Genomic DNA, 25,394 nt, shown 5'->3' with positions numbered 1-25,394 from the left:
CTAGCTCAAGAGTAAAAGCAAAGTAACCGATGGCATCTCTGTCATAAGAGGCTCCACAGCCATCGAGTGATCTTTATTTTTTCTCATTGCATTGAATATATGAATGCACTCGTATGTGTGTGTACTTGTATCAATATATCTCTTTATTTTCTCTACCATTCCTTTCATTACTCAGCCTTCTCTCTCTTCCACTTTTTTTTTCAGCCAAAATGTATCCTAAGTCTTCCAGCAGTGTAGTATATTGGAAAGAGAACTGAGTTTGGAATTAGAGGACCTATCACTTATTGCCATTGTGTTCTTGAGCTCTCGCAGAGCCTCAGTTTCCTCATCTCTAAAATGAACACTTTGAACAGGTTGATCGCCAAGGTTGCTTTCAGCTCTAAAAGTTTTCTGCTTAGCCTCACAGGTGGTCCTGAAGGTGAGAGGTTACCCAGATTGGAATTAATGGATAAAATACTTTTCTTGGTGGGAAAGTAAAAGTCTGGCTCATTAAGAATGTCGGACTTAAGCTCAGAGGATACTTGGGTTCAATCCCTGATTTTGACCCTTCCCAGTGAAAAAGAAATGTACCTCCAAAAGGAGATATGTAGGTAGGGAAGGACCCAGATGGATTAGAGATGAAAAACCCACCTAGGGAAGTGCAAACCCCTTGAGGCTATATGAAACACACATTTATTTTGCTTATTAAGGTTAACTTTTGCATTTTCCCTTATCCCTTATCCCTCTATCCTTACACCAGTTTTGTAACCTTGGGGAAGTCACTGAAATTCTCTGAGCCTGACTTTCTTCATCTATAAAATAGAGATAATAATCTCTATATATAATAATCTATAAAATAGAGATAATAATTTCCTCTGATAAATGAAAAGGTCTTGACTTGCCTTTTCAAGGAAAATTCAAAGAATGCAGTCATAATGATTCTGTGAAAGTTGCTTCCAAAATCTGCTCTTTGCTGTGATTTCAGAGCCGACTGACCGCGAGTACTGTGGGACAGATTGTTGGGCTTCGCTCTGAGGAGATCAAGCAGATTGTCTCCGAGTATGCGGAAAAGGTACGTGTGAGAGCTGAGTGAGGACCTTTTTCTCAGGTAACACCCAGAGGTGTTGTTTCTCTCACCAGCTGTGATTGGGGCTGAGCTGTGATTCATTAACCTCAGTTGTCAAAAACAAATAAACCATGTCTTGCCATGCAGAGCAATGAGGTTTTGCTGATTAGCTAAATTAATTTTGTTCTTTAGAGGCTGTGTTTATAGAAATACGCAAAGAAAACCTGTCTCTCTGAGCAATTAATCCATATGATAAATCACTGCCTGCTGTGAGTCCTCAGTATTTGTCCTCCTCTACCAGACTCCTCATAGCTATGTTTGGTCTTGGTTTGGTGACAGTGGTGAGGAATGGAGCCTTGCCACGAAGGTGATAAACTCCATAACTCAGCGGAGCCCATGGCAAGATTTCTTCCGCTGCTTTATTAAAAAGGCATGAAAAGAACAAAAAGCCAAGAGTCATATTTCAATGTAAGATTTCTTGTTTCTAAGAATAGGCAACAGGACCTTGAATGTCTCAGGGGAAGACAATGATTAATCACCTTGCAAACAACTGATTCAAGTCAGGCTGAGATTGTGGCATGTCTGAAATCAGATATACAGGGCAGTGCAATGCATTGTTTCTTGCACAGGCAGTGTGTCCTCTACCACCCACCAAACACACACACACACACACACACACACACACACACACACACACACACACACACACANNACACACACACACACACACACACACACACACACACACACACACACACACACACACACACACACTCTCTCTGTCTGTCTCTGTCTCTTCTTCCCCCCCCCTCCCCCCCTTCCTTTATTATGTCCCTATGGGCAGCTAAATGGCACAGGGCAGGCTGGAGTCAGGGAGACTCATCTTCCTGAATTCAAATCTGGCCTCAGACACTTCTAAGCTTTGTGACTCTGGGCAAATCACTAAACCCTATTGGTCTCAGTTTCCTCATCTGTAAATTGAGCTGGAAAATGGCAAACCACTCCAGTATCTTTGCCAGGAAAATCCCAGATGGGGTCACAAAGAGTCAGACTCATCTGAAAGGACAGAACAATAATGTAGGCATGTCCCAGTTATTGTCCCAAGTCCTGGGAATATAAAGTTAAAAGGGAAATAACCCCTGCCCTCAGGCACTCACATTCTAATGGAGGAGATGACAAGCATCTCTTGACATAAAAGCATTTTGAAATTTATAGTATCCTCCAGCTTTCCCTCCTTCTTCCAGAAACTGTTAGAACAAATGAACAGTGCTCCCAAACTCAGGTGAAATGTTCTTCTGGTGGGGGTGGCACTAGCTACTCTATGCAGAGTGCAGATGCCCCTCTCATTCATAGAAGCATCATCTGCCATTGCAACAGCAGGCAGCCATCTCCTTGGTTTCCCATCAGGTGAGGCCCTTTCTGAAGGGGACGGCTGACACAATGGCTAGCAGCTTTTCCTCAGCAGGTGGTAGGTAGTGTTTTGGTTTGTCCCCACTATCCTTTTTGGCATCCTCTCTGAAGCAAATGCTAAGACATTTTATAGCCTGTCGTGCACAAAAGTAAGTGTTTTGGTTTTTTTTTTATCTGAAATGGCTTCATGGGCAGAATTGTTTGGGGCCTAATGTCATCCGAGACTTGCCAAGGAAAACAGATTTGAATCACACTTTAGAAATCTATTAATTTTCAAACATAACATAAAATATAACCTCAATATAGATGATGCAAAGCCAGTTGAGGGATTTGTCTAATAAGTGTGCATTGTGTTGGCAAGACTCTTCTCTGGCATATTCCCTAAGTCTTATGAACTTGTGATCTTTTAGCTTAATGGAAAAGAGTAAGCATTTAAAATAAGCAACTACTATGTCCCAGGCACCACGCTAAGCAATTCACCGATACTAATTTGATCCTTTCATCATAGTCTTTCATGACAGACTGTGCCCACTTTTACACATCTTTCTTTGAAAATAAGAGTATAAATTTATTAGACATATTAAAATATTAATGTATATTGATCATACTGGGAAAATACTATTTGAAATACAGATATCAAAATCATTATTCATAATCAAAATAAAAATGCATTCAATCAGGTAAAACTACTTTGCAGGAGAATCTTAGCTTACTTCTGACAGTAAATCACACAGGCAGAGAAAACATATGGACCAAAGGGAAATGAATAAGGCTAAGCTAAAGTTCATGAAAAGAAAACATTCATCTATACAAATTATTTAGAATAAAGGAGAAACCTACAACTTGCAGTAAAATTAATTAAGAAAGTTTTCCTAGAGTCCTGTTGAATGATTTTTTCTGGATTTACTGGAGCTCTTGATTAGGCCAAAAAAGCAAGAGAGTGCTGTTTTGGTCATATATCAACATATGATTCCATATGCTTCTCAGAATTTTCCTTTTTACTGTTCTCATCTCCAGGGTAAACTACCCCTTATCTTGACCTCTTAATAATTTCTGTTGCTCTTTTATGAACTCACCCTCCAGTTTTTCTGTATTTTTTTAAAGGCAAAATCAAATCCCAAATTAGGATTATGTAATTTTTTGGCAATATTTATATTGTGCTTTGGCCAGCAGTCCTTTAAAAACTGAAGAGGTTCTCACTTTAGGAAAATAGTATGCAAAAACCTACATTTATAAGAAAACTAAGAAAGGATTTAAAAAAAAATGATTCCTTATTTTATATAAATATTTATTGGGAATAGGGGCCCTTTAAATCTTAGCCACCTTAGAGCACATAAGTGTTTGTTTACAAATGACAAATTATTTTTTGAAAGTGTGGCATACATAGCAGAGGGCCAGCTTTGGACTTAAGAAGACCTGGGTTATCTCATCTTTATCATGTATGTGAGTGATTGTAAGCAAGTTATTTCAACTCTCAAGGACTCATGCAGCTTTCTAAGATGATAAGCTTCAACAGAAGATTTGCTGATCTTTATTGCTAGAAATTTCCATCCCAAGAAGTACCTTCACACGGAATCATCATTCACAGGGTCTTCAGCTCCTAGACAGTATCTGGCCCACTTTGGACTTCCTCAGCAATGCCTGACCTCTTCATCCTGAAATCTCATCCCAACCCTGTTTACACACTGGAATTGCCTCAGCTCCTCTGAGAGCCTCTCCCTCTAATTAAGTGGCTCTTCTCAGAAGGCTCTTCTTTTAAGGAGGACACTCAGGTCAGCCACATCTCATTGTTCTCTAGGCTGAATTTTTTTCTACCATGCCCCTAAGTAGAGCATTTGTTTTCTCTGCACTTAGCAAGCACAAAGCCTGGCATATAGTGAGTGTTTATTAACACACAGTAAGTGCTTAATAAATATTTATTGATTCATTGGGTGTAAAGCACTATCTAAAGGGATCTAAAATGTCTTTATAAACAGTGTGTGAGGATTTATTTAGCTTCTACCAAATATCAGGCACTATGGCCATATAGCTATGCAAAAATTTTTTTAAATCTCTCCTTTCAAGGAACTTACATTCTTTCAGGAGACAGATATATATATATACATATATATATATGTATATATATATATATATGAGTGTGTAGAGAATAAATAAAAGGTTGTTACCAGGAAGAGCACTATAATTTGGGGAGATAAGGAAAGACTATAGGGATGTTGTTTGAGCTACATCTTGAAGGAAGGGGGGGATTGTTATAAGTCAGACAGGAAGAGGAATGCATTCCAGCCATGGGGATGGCCAGTGCAAAGGCAGAGAGATGGGAGAGACCTTTTTGCTTAGGCAATAGAATCTCAGAAAGGGAGGCTGGGAAGATCATTTTTGGCCAGGTTATGAAGAGATTTAAAAGCTAAATGCTGAGATCTATATGTTATCCTGGAGGCATAGGCAGTCACTGAAATTTTGTAAGAGAGTAGCATGGTCAGAACTGGACTTAAGGAAAGTCATTTTGGCAGCTTTATGGAAGAGGGATTGAAGTAGGGAAAGAGTTGAGACAGGGAGGCCATTTAAAAGAGCATTGCCGTAGTGTAGGTGAAAGGAAGTGAAGGCTTGATCTAAGGTTGTTGATGTGAGAATAGACCAATGTAATGATATCAGAGAAACTATGAAGGTAGAAATTGCAAAATTTGGTATATTTGACATAAAACTCTTTGGATATGTGGGATGAGAGAATGAAGAGATGGGGATGATGACAAGGTCACACACTTGAGACTGAAAACAGAAACAGTACCAATTAATTACAAGTATTAAGTACAAATACAAGTACTAAGTAAAAATTCCAAGTAAATACAAGTACTAAGGAAGTACACAAACCAAGTACTTACAAGTACAACATACAAATGCCAAGTATTTAGAAGTACTAAGTACAAATAGCAAGTACTTACAAATACTACATACAAACACAAGCATTAAGTACAAATACCAATTACTTGTAAGTACTAAGTACAACTACAAGTACTAAGTACACAAACCAATTACTTACAACTACTACATACAAATGCTAAGTACTTATAAGTACTAAGTAAAAATACTAATTAATTACAAGTACTAAGTACAAATACAAGTCCTAAGTACAAATTCCAAGTACTTACAAGTACTAAGTACAACTACAAGTACTAAGTACACAAACCAATTATTTACAAGTACTGCATACAAATACCAATTATTTAGATGTGCTAAGTACACATACCAAGTATTACAAGTACTAAGTACAAATACCAAGTACTTAAAAGTACTACATACTAATACCAAGTATTTAGAAATACTAAGTACAAATACCAAGTACTTAAAAGTACTACATACTAATACCAAGTATTTAGAAATACTAAGTACAAATACCAAGTACTTATGAGTACTAAGTACACATACCAAGTACTTACAAGTACTAAGTACAGTTGCAAGTACCAAGTATTTACCAAGTACACAAACCAAATACAAACAAGTACTAAGTACAACTACAAGTACTAAATACACATACCAAGTACTTGTAAGTACCACAAACAAATACCAAGTACTTACAAGTACTACATACTAATACCAAGTATTTAAAGTACTAAGTACAAATACCAAGAACTTAAAATTACTAAGTACAGCTATAAGTACTAAGTATACAAACCAATTACTTACAAGTACTACATACAAATACTAAATATTTAGAAGTATTAAGTAAATACCAAGTACTTATAAGTACTAAATTCAACTACAAGTACTAAGGAAACAAATCTTATAAGTACTTAGTTCAACTACAAGTACTAAGTACACATACCAAGTACTTACAAGTACTACATACAAACATCCAGTATTTAGAAATACTAAGTACTAAGTTTGGTAAGGACTTGGGTTTGGGGGGAAAAGGTAATGATTTCTTTTTTGGATATGTTGAGTTTGTAGGTTATCTATTATATGTTTGTAGGTATATCTATTAAATATGTAGTATGTAGCTAGCAATATGGTACTGAAGCTCATGAGAGAGACTGGAGCTGTCAATCTTTGGCACAGAAGTGACAATGAAACGCTTGGGAAAAGACAGCGAGAGAGAGTGCAGAGAAAAGGGAAGAGTCCATGACAGAGCCTTAGAGGAGCACTCACAGTTAGGAGGTATAATATGGTGTCAAGAGATACAAAGAATGAGGATTAGCATTTGGTGTAAGCGTAGTAGAGAAATCCTTGGTGATTTTTTTTTCTTGAAGGATTTTGTGAAATTGAGAACATAGAAACTGAGTTATATTGGGTCAAGGAAAGATGGCAATGCAAAAAATATTGGAGGGAGCAAGAATATTCTACTGAATTGAGGATATTGCAAGGAAAAATTAGGGTTGAGAAGGGACAGTTAGGTTGACTTGTTAGTTAAAGGTTTTATATGTCTGTGCTTCTTCCAAATTCTTCACATTAATATGTATTTAGTGGGTTTTTTTTTTCTTCTGGAAAACATGATGAATTACACTTTCCTCTTCTCATGAGGGAGATTGGAGTTGGCAGGTATCAGGGGTGGGGGGGGCCACTTAGTGTTGTGAGCTGTTGCGTCTTCTGTCAAATATGTTTTTTTTATTGATCTGTATTGCTTACCTGTTTTTCTTTTTTACAATTGAAAGTTTGATGGTGGTGGCAAGGTATGTGAAAAATGGTTGTGGTGCAAAAACAAGATAATAAGATAAGAAAAATAGTTTTCCTTCATTTGTTAACATTTTCAGCCTAGGGAAAATTTGGATATGGCTAAGTATTGAAAGAACTTTTGAAGGTGAAGAAAGATTAATATGATAATGAGATCCCTTTGGATGCAGAAGAAAGGAGCAGAAGGGTATTAAAAAAGTGAGTGATGTTGAAGTTAGATTTTGGTATAGCACAAAAGGTTGAATTATTGTCCTGACACCATGGAGAGAAAGGATGATAATTGGCCAGTTTCTTTGACCTTCGCAAGATTTAAACAGGTCCTAAGATCTGAGGTGGTAAATTTTGGCTGCTTCACCAAATTCCTTTTTATTAATGTACTTCCTTTTGTCTTGGTTAAACAGATTATTTAGAAAAGGAGAATAGGGGAATTAGATCACTATTGTTGGTTTTTTAGTTTCCAGTTTGTCTCTAATTGTTTCAGCATCTGACTGCAGTCCACAGTCTAGGAGGAAAAGGAAAGACTCTCCAGCTGTGTGTGACTGGAATAAACAAGGAGCATCTGTGTCTTTGGGCCAAAATTTTCTGAAGGAAAACAGCTGTGTGCGAAAGAGGTGGTAGTGGAAGAGCAAGAATTAAAAAAAGAGAAAGAAAAGATGATGCATTGTAGGATAGCAAAAGGCATCATTGAACTGACTCTTTTATATAATGCACATTTTCTTATTTACTTAGTAGGCGAATAATTTATTAATTGCTTAAAACTCTAAGAATCCCCATCATCCCAGAACCTGAATTAGTCTTTCCATTCTTTTTCTTCCTCTTTAATGTCAAATCATGTCCCCACTTTGCCTGAGAATTAATTTCAAAACTTAGTTACCCTTATAGTTCTTTCTAGAATAATCTAACTCAGTTCAGTCACTTGGATCACCCTATATACTTGTTGTTTCTTCTTCCTCCTGGCTCTTCTCTCCAGGGGACCTGTTTGTATTGTCTGCTTATCTCAGATCCTGATTTTTTTTATTTCTGTCTCTTCCTTAATAACTTGACCCTGACTTCTGATTGCTCCCCTTGTTTGATATAGCTTGGGCTTTCTTGACCCTGGACTGTCCCTTCATTCTGATTAACAAGGCTATTAGGACTTAGTCACCCAGTCTCCTTTTGTGCAAAGATGATATATTATAAATTGACTAAATAAGTATTGAGAGTGTGTGGCATAGAGGTGTGAATAAAGTAGTAAATTTGGAAAGGGGGCTAATGCTAAATCTTCCCACCAAGGTGATATTTTTTTTTTAGTAATCCTTAACCATTTGTAGAACTTGTAGAGAATTTGAGAAAATGATTTATGTCTACCTTGAAAGTGCTATAGTTCTTATTGTGTCCTAGAGCTGACTGAAAAAGAATGCTTAAAAGTCACCTAATCTAATCCCTGCCTTAGTATTTGCCAAATTATAGTATGGAAGGTCCAAGAAAAGTAGACATTCTTAATCTTTCTGTGTTAAGAATACAAAATGGACCCCACTGTCTAGTCTAGAGAAGCTTAGAGATCCATAAGAATATTTGTTGTTTCCATTCATGATTGAAAGAAATGTTAATTCCCTTTTAGAGGTTAGTGAAAATGAAGATGTGATTGTTTCTCTGACTAAGTTCATGGATTCCCAGAAATCTATTCCACTTATCACTGGGGGTGGGGAGGAGAGGGAGGGTCTGTGGACACCAGGTTAAGAACCCCTGGGATAGACACCTAGAAATAAAGGTGGAAGTAGAGGCACATTCAGGTGGAAATCATAGGTTTTCCTTCAAGGTGTCCTAAATGGTGACCTGACTAGAACAGATTTTACTACAGGTAACTACTTAGGAGAAAGGGACCGAGGATTTGAGGAGGTGGAGTTTAGGTTGAAGATAAGAGAATGTTCAGAAAGTAGGAGTTAACATGAAATAATAATTGAGCTGCCTATCTGGTGTAGATGTTGGAAAAATCAACAGATCTTGAAAATATTAAAAAGCTAAAGAATACATGCAGATTTATAAGGCTTTGCAACTTTTAATGACTATATAAGATGATTAATAATTCACATATTTTAAATGAAGGCTCTGAAATATGCGGTTTAATTTCAACAGTCCCTCTAATGCAGCCTAGAGGGGATATTGATGATGATGCATGCTGTACAATTCACAAGTGTTACTCAGTGTAGCTCTGAGCTGAGAGGCCAAGCAGAGCAGGTCATCCTTGGGTTTCCAAGCTGGAATGGTATTCTCAAGAACTGCTGGACAGGCATAGCTATGAACTAAAGATACCAAAAGGTCTCTCTCTGCCCAAAAATATTCCCCCTAGTCTTCCATAGTATTCAAGTAAGCATTGGCAAGTGTTGTTCTAAGTATATTAATACCAAAAATTCTTCCAGGAAACTGGTATAAAATGGAGGTGTCAAACCCTCCCACAACACTCCTGAGTGCTCCCACTAAAATTAAATGTAATTCAAAATTATATAACAAAATAAAACAAAAGTATAATAAAACATAGATAGAATTACATTTTCAAACTAAGTCAAAATGCTGCCAGCGGGGATCCTTGTTTATGGAGTCTCCGTTTGTGTTTGACATTACTGGAATAAAAGATAGCAAAGAAAAGTACCTAGGGGCCAGCCTGGTCCTGAGCTTCTCCAGACCTAGCTAGGCTGCTCTTTGTATGCATACATAGCTCACTATTGAGCCTCTACTTAAGTATTTGGCATTGTAAAGATGGGATTAATCCTACCCTGCCTATTTTTAGATTAAATCATCAAAAGTGTAAACACCCCACTTAATTCTCAAGTGGGGAAGGTCTATGACCCAGGTATGCAAGAGTGGGTGATGAATCAGAATTGACTGACTGCCGCAGTCCCAAGCAAAGTCTTTGTTGTAATTGGTACATGTGAAATGGGAGGAAGGCACAGGAAGTGACTCTTGATAAATTGCAAGAACTTCCTGTAAAGCTCTCGTTATAACAGTCGCTTCGTCACCCACTCTGTGTTCATTCATGTGGCATTTCTCAGAAAAGAGCTTTTTCTTATAAAAGGAGCAAATTTTCCTTAACAATTGATGGAAAATTACCTTTCCTTAATTTAGAAGTCCTGGCAGCCTTGCTTCTAACCTTTGGATTTTAAGTGTCATCCTTTACAAATTAATCAGAAGCACAAACAAGCAGGACATAAAAGATTGCTTCAAGGGCAGCAAAGAAATGTCTTCAGGTACTTCAGATAATTAGGGACTAAATGAATCAACCTAGAGAGAAAGTATGTAGGTCTGGCTGCCCAGTGAGAAAATTGTCTTATAAACACTGTAAAAAAGTCTAGTTGAGTAGTCTCTTTTATGATTTTGCCTCAGGCTACTCTTGATAAAGGTAAACTTTTCCCCCATTCCAGTGGATCTTGCAGCCTATCAGCTATTCTTCCTCATGACTAACCTATCTTCTTTTTTGATTGATCCATCAAAAATCATTTATTAAACCCCAGTTATGTGGCACATAGGCTGTGCCAAGTCCTAGGGGTAAATGTGAGGCAAGCCCTTTGTTCAGTGTAACTGGGGAAGCAGAAGAACTCATTAACATCATTTTCATTTAGGTTGTAAGAAGTAGTAGTAAGAAGGCTCCTCCTCTATGGCTGCTTTATTTCTTTTTTCTTTTTTTTAATATGCCAACATGATAATTTATTATTATTTTTTTAATTTTAATTTTGAATATTTTCCCATAGTTACATGTTTCATGTTCTTTCCCTTTCCCCAAACCCCCTAACTCCCACCCCCATAGCCGACATATAATTTCACTGGGTTTTACATGTGTCATTGATTAAGACCTAATTCCATATTATTGATAGTTGGACTAGAGTTATTGTTTAGTGTCTACATCCCCAATAATATTCCCATCAGGCCATGTGATCATGGCTGCTTTATTTCTATAAGGAGGGAGTTTGGAGTAGAGCCATGCCAGGACCATCAAACTCATTGGCAGATGCCAAGGTAGATGAATCTCCATCCCAGTGTGATTCTCCCCTCTGCCTTTCTTCCCTTACCTTCCCCATGGTACATCTCAATGTGGTAATAGGTCTCTTTCCCTAGGTGTCCCTCCATCAAACTTTTTGGGAAATTTTTTTTCAGCTTCAGAAACATGGTAGGAAGGAACACAATCTTCAACATAATGCTTAGCCCTAGGTCCTGACTTGTGGCTGGTGTTTAAACAGCCATTTACTGATTGTAGGTTTTCTGTTGGCCTTCAGAGCCTGGAGACAGCCACTGATCATAAGCGTGAGTAACACTGCAGTCCCCCAAGCTCCTTCTGCAGATAGCAGAATGGAGAGGAGCACCCTCATGGTTCCAGGCCATCTCAGTCCCCAAATGGCTCTCTGCGATGGTTCTTTCCACTTAAACTGTTATAGTCACATAAATGTTTTCCTGGCTTTGCTTCCTTCTCCATGACTTCTTATAAGTCCACACTTCTCTGCATTTAGCATTTATTGTTTCTTGCAATGTAGTAACAATTCACTATATCTATGTACCATAATTTGCCACTCCCCAGATGATAGAAATCTACTTTGTTTCCATTTCTTTGCCGATATAAAAGGTGTAGCTATAAATATTTTGATGTGTACAGGGACTTTATTCTATCAGGGACCTCTTTGGCATACATGTCTCATAGTGGAATCTCGGAGACTAAGGGTAAAGACATCTTAGTTATTTTATTTACAGGATTCCAAATTGCTTTCCAAAATAATTGTACTGATTCACTGCAACATGATGATGTACCAGTGTGCCTATTTTCCCACTCCCCTTCTAACATTGAATATTCCCACCTTTTGTCATCTTTGCCAGTTTGTTTGGTATGGGGTATGATCCTCATTTTTAATCTTTTAGAAGCCCTAACATACTATTCGTAGATGTAAAATAATACCAGTTGAATATTTGCATTTCATCAGGCAGGAGTTTGGGATCATTAAAAAGCATTTTGCAATCTCCTCAATGTGGACCAAACATCCTGTCTAATTCCCAGCTCATTTTCCCTTTGCAATATCTAGAGACATATACTGAAGGATGAGCTCTGTATGTTGTCCTTCCAAATTTGTGTCATAATGGCCAGACTAGAAAACTGTCCAGATTACAGCCCTTCATCCACTTTGTTTGCATCTTGTTCTGTGGAGTTGAGACCCAGCAGATTTACAGATGGAAAGTGGAGTGAATATGAAAAATAAGATAATGAAGACAATAATGTTTACAGGGGGCAGCTGGATAGCTCAGTGGTTTGAGAGCCAGACCTAGAGACAGGAGGTCCTAGGTTCAAATGTGGCCTCAGACACTTCCCAGCTGTGTGACCCTGGGCAAGTCACTTGATCCCCATTGCCTACCCTTACCACTCTCCTGCATTGGAGCCAATACCCAGTATTGACTCCAATAGAGAAGGTAAGGGTTAAAAAAAAAAAAAAAAGACAATAATGTTTATAAACAAACCATTGGCCTCTATCAGGGTGAAGAGCTCTAGTGGTATTCTAAATGACTCTTCTGGTCAGCATCTAGATGCGGATAGAGAAAAATAATAATAGGAAACATAATGCTTTAAGGGTTATGAAACAAATCACATTATCTCATTTGATTCTCACAAAAAACATGTGAGGTAGTTGCTATTATTATCTCCATTTTACAGATGAAGAAATTATAACTAATAAATATTTGAAGTATAATTTGAACCTAGTTCTCTCGAAATCTTAAGTCCTATGCTCTTCCTACACAGCATAGCCTTTTAGATGACAGGAACCTGGAAAGAATATGGTAATAGGTTATACAGGATAATTGGGATTGAAAATTATTTTGATAGACTTTATTGTTGTTCAGTCTTTTCAGTCATGGTCATGTCTCACTTTTCATGATCCCATTTGGGTTTTTCTTGGCAAAGATACTGGAGTGGTTTGCCACTTCCTTCTCTGGCTTATTTTACAGATGAGTAAACTAAGGCTAACGAGATTAAATGGCTCACTCAGGGTCACATAGTAAATGTCTGAGGCCAGTTTTGAAATCCTGACTTGATGTTCAGCACTCCATCCACTGTATCACCCAGCTGCCCTTTGATAGACTGTGATAAGTCAAAAGAAACAAGATAAAACTTTAACAATTAATGTAAATTTTACTTTTCATTTATTTAAAATTTATTCAATTATCTTATTTATAAATTACATCTGATATAAATATAAATAAAATTTATAAATTATAAAATTTTATATTATTAAAATTTATTTTAAAAATAAATTATGTAAATACAGATAAAAAGAAGAGGCCTGGCTTGATAACAGTTCATATGAAAAAATTCTGGGACCTATAATTCACCTTGAGCTCAGTATGAACCAACAGGCTCCATCCCTATCCTACTACCTACACCTTCCCTCCAGATTCCCAATAGCCAAGTTACTCTGTTAGTTAGGAAATGTTTGACATTGTTCAGTTAGATGGACTTTCCTCACTCAGGAATTCCCTAAACAGAGAAACCACAGACTTCATCTCTATCCTACACTTTTCCTCCAGAGTCCCAGGAGCCAAGTTACTCTGTTGGATGAAGCCTATGATTTCACTGTTTAGGGAATTCCTGAGTGAGGAAAGTTCATCTAACTGAATGATGGCACTTTCTCAGCAATTAAAAGAGTTTGAGCAGTGGTATCAAACTTGAATAGAAATGAGGAACGCTAATCCCTGTGTAGGGATCCCTGCAAGCTGCATATTAGCTCAGTTCTAAAATGCAATGATATGAATGCTTTATTATATCTTAATTTTATTTTGTCAGATATTTCCTAATTATATTTTAGTCTGCTTACTTGGGAGTGTTGTGGGCCTAGTGTTTGACATCTCTGGTTTAAAATTTAAAGTGATTTGTCTGGGCCACTCTTGGTCCCTTGTCTGTCAGAAATTTAAAATGAAATGTCTGGGTCACAGCCAGCGTGAGTGTCAGAGGCAACACTTGAACACATAACTTTTTGCCTTTGAGACTGGCTCTTTAGCCACCACACATGCCACTTTCTGTCTCCTTGCCTTTCTGTGTCCAGAACAAAGAGGGCACAGGCCCACTACACTTGTATTGGTTAGAAAATTGCTTGGGCCATTAAATAATTTGTTCAGGGTCTCCTGGCCTGTAGGTATCAGTGGCAGAATTCAAACCTAGTTCTTCTTGACTCCTAGGTCAGCTCTCTCTCACTGCCCTATTTATTACACTTAAACTGAGGCTCCAAGAAATTAAGTGTTTTGTGTAAGTGATGGAGGCAGGACTTGGTGGGATACTTTCTATCGTCTGTTTTCCTTCTTGAGACATTTGAAATCTTTTTAATTGTGTGCTTTGGAGCAGCATAAAATAAATCAAATCTTTAATACTCTAACCTTGGAAGCTACAGGAGAATTTTTGTCAAATAGAACTGTGTAGGGATGCAAAGTACTCTTGTAAATGTAGGAAATTATAAGTTTTTATTGATTATAGAACAGGCAGCCTTGTTAAGCTCTGAGGTTTTTATCCCAAGGAATGGCCAGGGATGTTTTCAAAGGATTTCCACTTTGGGAAAGAATGACCATTGAACTAAAAGCCAGAAGACCTCAGTGTTTCTGCCATTGCCCTATTGTTTCGCCTTGCATAAGTTGCTTCCCAATTCAAGGGCATTTCCAACTCTTAAGAGTTTATAATGTATGTGTGTATTTTTTTATTAAATTATTCTTAGGGATACCTAAATGGATCAGTGGATTAAGAGCTAATCCACTGAGCCACCCAGCTGCCCAACTCCTCCCTTCTATATTTGAATCAATGCTAAGTATTGGTTCCAAAGAAAAAGAGCAATAAGGGCTAGGCAATTAGGATTAAATGGCTTGTCCAGGGCCATACATCGAGGAAGTGTTTGAATCTAGATTTGAACCCAGGACCTCCTGTCCAGGCCTGGCTTTCTATCCCCTGAGCCTATAGTGTTTCAAGTCCAACTAATATAAAGGTCTCTAGTTCCCTTGGGGATTCCTTGCACAGGTTAGGCAGAGTTTATCAACATACTTGATAAATAAAATCAAGGTTAAGATTATTAACAAAGAGAAAGTTTCTTCAAAATGAAAGTTATAGAGTTCATTTTTAAGTGAGGCAAGTTTGAGCTCCGCCAAGAATTATGGCCCTGACATCAAAAACCATCCGTGAACCTAAAGACAACTTTAATCCCTAGGTGCAGAAGAAGGTTCTAGTCATTCAGATCTGGGGCAGGAGGAGAACTGTCCTATCTTGAAACTGTTGGACCCGCAAGAGAAATGCTTTAAAAGCCCCCGTTCCCAGCATATTCATAATGTGAGATGGACGTTTTGGCATTATTTTGCTTGTTTGTGACAGGATTGTATGTTTGTTTTTATTTTTGTTTTTTTTCCCTCCATGCAGGGGAAGGAAGAGGTGGAAGCAAGGGGAAGAGAAAGCAAATTTTTGTTGATTAAAAAAAAAAATTTAGAGCATGTTTAGAGACAGCCCTTAGTCCTTGTGAAAAGCACTCCATTTTGCTAAACTGAAAGGAGACTAGGGTATCCCAGCGGGTTTCTGCGAGTTTATTTTTGTTTAGCCTTCTTCTGCCCTTCCTCTCCTTCTAGCACCCCTGGGCACAGCAGCCTGGCAGGAGGAGTGGCCGCTGCTTCAGTCTCTCCGAATGCTCACAAATGGCTCCCGGCTTTGGGGACAGTGTTTAGAATGTGTGATGAGAATCACTCGATGGATGGTAGGTTTGACCAATAGAGCAGTCAGCTTTGGCCAACTCAGTGGGGGGGGAGAGGGGGGGCTGTCTTCATTGCAGCCACTGGAGGAGCTATTTTAGCTATTGAAAAATAGATTCCCTGTACACAAAGGTCCCTAGAGCAACATCTGCAAGCATGCTGGCGAATGGAGAAGCAGACAATGTCGATGTAACTTAGGCGCACTCATCTCAAAATTTTTCATTTTAATTAGATTAAAGGAATACTAAATATGGAAATAAGATACTTAATGCTCCAGGATTCATGTTGTTGCTTCTTTGCTAGTACATCTTGTATGTTAAGTAGATCCACATTGCAGTGAGAAAATACTTCCCTGGCACTGATATGGCTTCTCTTCACCAAGTTTTCTTGGGCTTGTAATAAGTTTGTTGTTTTGATAGAAGAGGGTACATTTATTAGACTTTCCCATTAAATAGTAAATATTTGCTATGTCCAAAGATGTTTGTCTCATTTTACATCTCTAGTCCATCATCCTTCATTGACGCATGCCATTAAAGTCTTTACCCAAATTATTAGTAAAAGACAATATTTTATTATTATCATTTACTAATATTTTACTTTATTAGAGACATTTTCCTCATATTGGTTTATATATGCATATATCACCTATACAGAACTAATAAAATATAGTGAGTGGTTAAAAAAATTATTAGTAAAAAAGCACAGATTCTTGGTTTACTCAACTAGAAACCTCTTGTCTTTTGGCACTTAATAAATGTTTATTGACTGCCTGCCAATTGGCATTGAACAGTGAACACTTATTCATTGAGCCTCCACTCTAAGCTTATCTCTAAGGCTAAAAGTTAGAGATGGTCACCAATTTGAATACATTGGCTAAATAGAGCCAGACAGAGAAGGATTTAAGACCCCGATGGGCAGTTTCATAGCTGGACCACACTAGTCAAGACCAGGAGGGTTATAAGGGAAGAAGAATGGCATCGCACCTATTTCTACTGTGGTATGTGCCCAATTATGGTAAGATTAGACATGTGCTATTTTTGTACAGAAAATGCAGTGATTTTTTAAAATTGTCATTAATGATAACCTCTAAGTGGAACAGATCCTTTGGCAAATTTAAGAAACAAAGTTGATTGTACAATACAAGGAAAGGTAGTTGGATGTCCCCTAAGTTCTTAACCCTCTACATTTTCTCCTTTGGCAAATGCATCTATTCCCATGACTTCCATGATTGCTTCTGTGGGGATGATTCTCAGATCTGACCAAACTCTATTCCTGCCTTCCCAACTATTGTGCAATGAGGTGGTTCAGCAGATCAAATGCTGGGCCTAGAGTCAGGAAAGATCTGAATTCAAACCCTGCCTCAGACACTTCCTGGGAAAGTCACTTAATCCCCACTGCCTAGCCCTTACTGCTCTTCTGCCTTAGAACCAGTATACAGTATAGATTCTAAGATGGAAGGTAAAGTTGTTTGTTTTTTGTTTTTAAGTGCAACAGAACTAGTTAAGTATTTGGAAAATGCTTAACAAAATAAATAAAAATACAGTGAAAGATAATCAATATATTTTTAAACTAAGTCAGTATGCCTCTACAGGGATCCTTTTGTATGGATTAGCATTCTCAATTGCTATTTGAGTTTGATGCCACTATTGTCAGTACTATTATAGTACCATATCAATTATGTCATTTTTTAAAAAAAATTGGATTTGATTTCACTTGTGTAGAGATCTCCTGGTGAGGAAAATCACCTATCAATGCAGATATGCACCAGCTCTACAATTTCTATGTTAGAACATTGCTCCGGGTATTGTCCAGTTAAGTGATAAGAATCATTGTGTGTCTGTTGCAGGCTTTGAAACCAGGTCTGTCCTGATTCCAAGGCCAGCTTTCCATTCATTCATCACAGTCTCTCAAGTTCGATATTTCAAGAAAGCCAGACCTGATAGATAAAAACCCAGGTATTGTTAGGTACTCAGTTCAACATTCCAAAGTATTCTTCTGGGGTGAGTCAGTGTTAGTTTTGTTGTAGGTACTGAGTCATAATGTATTATTTTATTTTATTTTAAAAAAATTTATCTTTATTTTATTCTAATAACAAATTTACACGTAAGTTTTCCAAAGCTATATGCTTCATGTTGTCTCCCTCTCCCCTCCCAGAGTTAACAAACAATTCTGGTGGATTTTATTTTATTTTTTGAAAAAATTTATTTAATTAATTGATTTAGAATATTTTCCCATGGTTACATGATTCATGTTTTTTCCCTCCATTCTTCTCCCCAACCCCCCCCCCATAACCAGCAAGTAATTCCACTGGGTTTTACATATTTGCATTAGGGTGATCGCTTAGAGTCTACATCCCCAAACATGTCCCCATTGACCCATGTGATCAAGCAGTTTTTTTCCCCCTGTGTTTCTACTTCCACAGTTCTTTCTCTGAATGTGGATAGTGTTCTCATAAGTCCCTCAAAATTGTCCTATATCATTGCATTGCTGCTAGTAGAGAAGTCATTATGTTCAATTGTACCACAGTGTATCGGTCTCTGTGTATAATGTTCTTCTGGTTCTGCTCCTTTCACTCTGCATCAATTCCTGGAGGTCTTTCCAGTTCACATGGAATTCCTCCAGTTCATTATTCCTTTGAGCACAATAGTATTCCATCACCAACAGACACCACAATTTGTTTAGCTATTCCCCAATCAAAGGGCATCCCCTCATTTTCCAATTTTTTGCCACCACAAAGAATGCAGCTATAAATATTTTTGTACATGTCTTTTTCCTTATGATCTCTTTGGGGTATAATCCCAGCAGTGGTATGGCTAGATCAAAAGGCAGACAGTGTTTTAAGCATAAAACTTTGAGCATAGTTCCAAATTGCCAACCAGAATGGTTGGATCAATTCACAACTTCTGGTGGATTTTACATGTGTTATCCATATTATTCATTTTTGTGAGAGAATAATCTTATAAAACCAAAACCCCAAATCCTATACCTGTATAAACAAATAATGAATCTTGTTTTCATCTTCATTTCTACTCCAACAGTTCTTTCCCTGGAGATGGACACCATTCTTTATCACAAGTCCCTCAGTATTATCCTGAATCATTGTTAATATATTATTTTAATAATGATGCCACTGTTAGCCTTTGTAAGGCAATTTTTTAATAATCTAATGCAGTGATTCCCAAAGTGGGTACTACCGCCCCCTGGTGGGTGCTGCGGCAATCCAGGGAAGCAGTAATGGCCACAGGTGCATTTATCTTTCCTATTAATTGCTATTAAAATTAAAAAAAAAATAATTTCCAGGGGGCTAAGTAATATTTTTTCTGGAAAGGGGGAGGTAGGCCAAAGAAGTTTGGGAACTACTTATCTAATGCTTTATTTTTTCCTCTTTACTTTACTCACCATATAATAATATTATATGTTATCGCCTTCTGTGTTGATGTCTTGTTATTCTCTCTCCCCACTAGGCTATAAGCTTCATGAGAGTAAAAAACAAGTATCATCTGAACTTTGTACTCCAGTTCCTAGCTCAGTGAATGTATATTGTTTTCAAACTGGCAGGTTCCCCAGCTACAAGGAATTGGTAGTTTAATTGGAAAAACCAAATGAAAATGACTTAGAACATAGTAAAAACTTTCTTTAATATGCTTTCAAACATTCAAATGAATGCAGATTTATATTATGGCTTCTATATGAGGGTCCAGAAAAGGAGACCTTAGGGGGAGGATGGAAAAGGTAGAGAAGGTTTCCTGGCTTCCTAGAGTTCTACTTAGATTCTTTTCCCATTGGTAACATTTGAATGATTAATGTTTATATTTGATGTCCTTGATATCTCCTTTTTGTCAGTATATTTGGAGAATCTTTTGCATGAGAATTCAACTTTGTTGCAGGGAGGGGGTGCCGGTACCCAAATGAAAGCATTTTGCCCCTGGCTTTCTCTTTTCTGAAACTCCTTTGGCTGCTGGTGGGCTGGAGGCTCCCTTTGTTGTAAAAAGAAAATTCCTTTCCAAACCTGGTGGTGTAGCCTGAGGGCCTTCAACTTTATATCAAAATTCTGGATCTTTGTGTGTTTGCTGGAAAGGCTGGGAGAAGAGTACTGTTTGTTTTTTCTTGGTACTTTGCCCTGAACTGCTTTCTGATCCAGTGGGCAGGCTAAGAGTTAGGGATGTAATGATTGTTTCCCTTAGAACTGAAATGAATGAAAATTGAGCAAGAAGGGCAGGATGGAAAGGATCAGAGAAGAAGATAATTCTAATGAAACAACTGTTCCTGCCTGGCAAAATCTGTGTAGTCTAAAGTTAGACAAACAACACAAACAGACCAATAAATCCAAGGCCAAATCCTGAATTCAAATATAGGGACATATTGTGTGTAGGGGTAAACCCAATGAATTGGAAACTCGGTTCCAATATTAATGAATCATGAGTTACAAGGCTTATTTAATTTTGTTTGTGGAGTCCAATGTAGTAAAGATACTCCAAGGGCTTTGGAAATCAGACAGTGAATATAAATTGAATGTTAAAAGCAAAAGCTGAAACAAACTGCGAGGAAACAAAGTATTCAGCATATGGCCATTGAAAACAACCAAATCAAAAATTTGGGTGCAGGAAAACATGACCAGAAATGATGGTTATATAATGAATGATGAATTTTAGTTGCCACTGTTGACAGTTGGTTTGAATACCCAGTGGGAATTTTTCCTCTCCAATTTTATTTTTACCTTCATTTTTAGTCAGTCTCTCTTAATTTTCCTTTCCTCCCCTAATATCAACCCTATGTTCTATGAATATTTTGTTGTGTCCAGGATTAACCATATTTTGACAAGCTCCATACATGGTTATTATATGGAGCCAATTTTAACTGTCCCAGAGGAGTTGATAGGCAAGCTTTTCCCAGAGTCCCAAGTTTGAAGGATAAAACTTGTGGAATACCAGATGGTTTGTTTTTCTGTTTTCTTTATCATGCATTATCCCGGGAGATAGAGAAACAGTGTTCCTGACAGCTTTATGCAGTCATGCCCTGCTGATTATTTGCCACCTCTGGAGTTATTAGGTCATAATAATTCCTCATCTACTAATGATGCTGCTAATTATTCAAGAAATAATGAAGAATTGGTTGACCAAAATAGATGATGAATACAGCTGTAATATACTCTCAAAATCCCTGCTTCCTCTCTCATCATATCATTTCCCAATAGGAAAAGCTGTTAAAAATATGCAGCATAAAGTAGATTGCAACATTTAAAAATATTCTTTGCATTACTGAAATTTTAATTGTAATAGATACTCGAATCATATAAAATATTAAAACTTTTTGAGCCCTAACTGGACATGTAGTCTCATTTTCTTTTCCTCCATGTCATTTTTTTAAAATGAGGAAACCAAACCTTAGAAATGTAAGTGATTTGCTTAAGGTCAAAAAATTCCTTAGTTAAAAATCTATAACTAGAACTAGTATTTTTTCCAGTGCGGAATTAAGTATTTGGTGTAAAGAGGCAGCAGTGGTAGAAAATTGATTTTGGAATCTGAATGATTGGATTAGAGTTTGCTACTTAATAGCTGGTAATCAACCTGTTGACCATCAATTTCTTCTTTAGTCAAATAACAGTAATTACTTTACCTACTTCTCAAGTGGTTGCAATTATGAAATGAGACAGTTTATATGAAGTGAATTAAAACTATAAATCACTGAAAATGGCAGCTGCTGTTTTCACTGACATTGTTGTCTTTGGTACTAAGAATTGAACAAATATTTGTGTGGTTTTTCCTTGCTCTTAATGCCTACTTCATCTGAGTTTTGTTGCCTTTTATATTTGTATTTATGTAATTATATACTTATTTTGTTCACTAGTTTGTGCCTTTGCTTTTCTTTATTTCATGTGTAACTTCTCCTAAATGTGCTTGGAGATAGATGATTCTTATCAAGAGCCCATGAAAATGAAGAGAGAGAGAGTGAGAAAAGAGAGGGGAAAGGTGACTACATAAAATGACTAATTCATGTTCCATGGAGACTTACTGACCCTAAGCAGAAGGAAGAAGAGCAATGAAGATGCTTAGTAGCTCACATGAAATAATCCAAGAAGAATAGTAATAGTGCTCATGGCCTTAAAGTGTCTGTACACAAATGCATAAAATACTGATGATAAACAAATTGAACTAAAGGTTATGATGAAAAGAGAAAAAATTAACTTTATAAGTATCATCGAGATCAAGTGTGTAATGCACTCAGCAAGACAATTCTGATAACAGTTCTGAGAGGGAAGAAAATGGAAGAACTATTTAAGTAGACTGATGCATAGAGAACTCTATAACCCATTTGAATTTTTCAAAGACACATATAGAAGAAAGAAGCAGTGGCATAATAAAATCATTTTCATAGAAATGATAATTGAATCCATTGGAAGTGATAAGATCACCAGGTGAAAATAGTTTATGTTGAGAAAAAGCCTTAGTATATAGCCATGGGTGATGCCTATTGTTCTTGGGGTAACCTATAGGATGAAGATCTAGCAAAGGAGTTTGAAGGGAGGCCAAACAGTTAGGAGGGGACCTCAGAGAGAGTGACATCCTGAAAACCTAGAAAGAAGAAAATATCAAAGAGGAAAAAGTGATCACCAGTGTAACAGCCTGCAGAGATGAAGGATGAAGATTGAGCAAAGGTTATTAGATATGACAACGAAAAGATCACTAGAGAGATTGGGGAGGAGAGAAAGGTGCTGAACTCATTAAGGAAAGAAGAGTGTGTCCTAGAAATCTGTAGATAACAGCTACCTGAATGATTGGGTGCTGCATATGGGTAGAATGAACTTCAGTGGAGAAAAGATTACTGAATAATGGTGATAGAGGGAGAGCCTAGAAGTGGAGTATGGAGTAATCCAACTCTGCCCTCTCAAACTGTGAGTTAGGGTGGGTTGAATGAAAGTGCAGCCAGTGTTGGAAAGGGTAGCCAGGAAAAGCGAGGGGTAGCCTCAGGAAGTGCAAGAAAAGTTGAGGGAGCAAGTCTTCCTATTACCTCTAGGACTAACTACAAGCTCTTCAGTTTTCATTTAAAGCCCTCATGACTTGGCTCAACCTATGTTTCCAACTTTATGTATTAGTACTCTTCATGCAACCTGCAATCATACTGGCTTTCTTGTTCTTCACATAAGACATTCCATCTCCCATCTCTTTGCCTTTGCACGTATTTTATATTAACTTTATTCCTCTCTGACTCTTAGAATTTCTTTTTCTTCAAAGCTCAGCTGAATACCACCTCCTTCATGCAGCCTTTCCTCATTTCCTCAACTGCAAAGTCTTCCAAAATTCCATCAGTCTACTAGCATTATTAAATATCTTCTAGGTGCCAGGCTACTAGGGATGCAAAGAGGAGCAAAATACAGCACACACACACACCCCCCACCCTTTGGGGATTTTAGAGTATGGGGAGAGACTTGAGGCAGGGAAAGTGATTAGAAGGCTATTGTAATATTCCAGGTGTGAAGTGAGGAGAGCTTGTACTAGAGCAATGGGAGTATCAGAAGAGAGAGAAGGGGTGACTTTGAGAGATGATTAAAAGGTACAAATGCCAAGTGGACTTGACCACAGTTTTGGATATGGTAGGTGGAGTGGTGGTGAGAGAGAGTAAGGAATCGATAGTGACACCTGGCTTTCTAGCCTGCATAATTGAGGGGATGTTGGTACTCTGGACAATAATAGAGAGCTTAGAAGAGAGGAGGTTTTCGGGGAAAGTTAATGAGTTCAGTTTTGTCCATGTTAAGTTTTAGATGTCTGTGAGACATCCAGTTTAAGCTATCAGCTAGGCAATTCTCATCATGTGCATAATTTTTTCTTTCCTGATAGAATATAGATTCCTTAGGAGCAGAGATCATTTCATTTTAGTCTATGTACCTCCATCACCTAGCAGAGCACCTAAAAATTGATGTTTGTTTGTTACATTAAAGATCCTGGGTATTTCTCTCCTTCCCTCCCATCACTGCAATAAAGAAGACATTATTTGACAAAAAGAAATATGTATATACAAAACTATTGCTTGTTGCTGTTTATCACTTCTTTTTCTGGAGGTGTACTTACACAAGGGATTCTTCAAATAACATTTCTGTTTCTATATATAACATTCTCTTGGTTCTGCCCATTTCACTCTTCATAATTTCATTAGGAGCTTTCTATAGTTTTTTTATTTACTTGTTTGTTTTTTCTATGGTATGTAGTATTCCATCACAATCATATGCCACAACTTGTTTATCCATTTCCCTCAATTTCCAGTTCTTTGTCAACACAAAGTGAGCTGCTATAAATAGTTTAGAATATATAGGGTCTTTTCCTTTTTCTCTGATCACCTTAGGAAGCACACCTAGTAGTGATATTGCTGGGTCCAAGAGTATGTAGATAGTTTTATGACTTTGAGCACAATTCCAAATTGCTCTCCAGAATGGTTGGATCAGTTCACAGTTCCATCAACAGTGTACTAGTGTCCCATTTTTCCACATTTTTCCACATCCTCTCCAACATTTTTCATTTTGCCCTTTTATTGTTTTAGCCAATCCTGATAGGTGTGAGATATCTCAGAGTTGTTTTGATATTCATTTCTGTAATCAATAATGATTTAGAGCATTACCTACCAAAAACAAACCCAAGACCTACATGAACATAATTATAAAACATTTTTATAATATAGTATTGTAATAATTTTTATAATTTTAAACAAGTTTTAAATAATTAGAGAAATATTAATTTTCATGGGTGGGCAGGGCCAATATAATTAAAAAACAAGCCTACCTAGTCTACTTATTCAATGCCATCTCAATTAAATTACCAAAAAAAATTATTTTATTGAATTGGGGAAAATAACAATAAAATTCATTTGGAAGAAGGCCAAGAGTATCAAAAGGAATTAATGAAAAAAGGGTAAAGAAAAGATGTCCAGCTGCATAGATTTTAAACTATTATAAAGTAGTAATTATCAAAACTATGTGGTGCTGGCTAAGAAATAGAAAAGCAGATCAGTGAAACAACAAAATAGACACACAACAAATAGTGATTATAGTAACCTTGTGTTTGACAAAAGTAAATATCCAAACTTTTGGGATAAGAATTCATTATTTGGTAAAAATTATTGAGAAAACTAGAAAGCAATAAATCTGGCAGAAACTAGATATTGGCCAGTATCTTACACCATTTACTAAGTTAAGATCAAAATGGATATATGGCCCAAACATAAAGGGAGATATCATAAAACAAATTAGAACAGGGAACATAATATCTGTCAGATTTATGGGTAGGAGAAGAATTTAAGAATAAACCAGATAGAAATCATTGTGAGATGTAAAAAGGATAATTTTGATTACATTAAATTAAAAAGGGGTTGTACAAGTAAAACTAGTCAAGATTAGAAGGAAAACAAAAAGTTACTTATTGATTGAATAGTTATTTTTGACAAAGTTCTGTATACTAAATAATTGTGTTAAGACATGCCTTCAGTTGTGATTTTTTGGCTTACTTATTTTCACGTAGAAAACAGATGGTGACAGAATTTTCAAGAAAACATTATCTTGCAT

General features: G+C 37.0%; 1 protein-coding gene across 3 annotated transcripts in view; it reads left to right on the top strand.

Annotated features, from left to right (window-relative positions):
- CCDC93 (coiled-coil domain containing 93) overlaps positions 1 to 25,394 on the top strand; it is a 118,566-nt gene that overhangs the window by 41,194 nt on the left and 51,978 nt on the right. For 2 of the 3 annotated variants that reach the window (XM_044669915.1, XM_044669918.1), the window contains one exon: positions 965 to 1,051. In XM_044669915.1, the coding sequence (XP_044525850.1) occupies positions 965 to 1,051 (87 nt within the window). Of the gene's footprint in view, positions 1 to 964; positions 1,058 to 25,394 lie in introns of all 3 variants that reach the window. The other variant, XM_044669917.1, reaches the window with a different exon arrangement.

This window comes from Gracilinanus agilis, chromosome 3 (genome assembly GCF_016433145.1).
Source record: "Gracilinanus agilis isolate LMUSP501 chromosome 3, AgileGrace, whole genome shotgun sequence".
NCBI classification, from domain to species: Eukaryota; Metazoa; Chordata; class Mammalia; order Didelphimorphia; family Didelphidae; genus Gracilinanus; species Gracilinanus agilis.
This window is presented reverse-complemented; position numbering and strand designations above follow the sequence as displayed.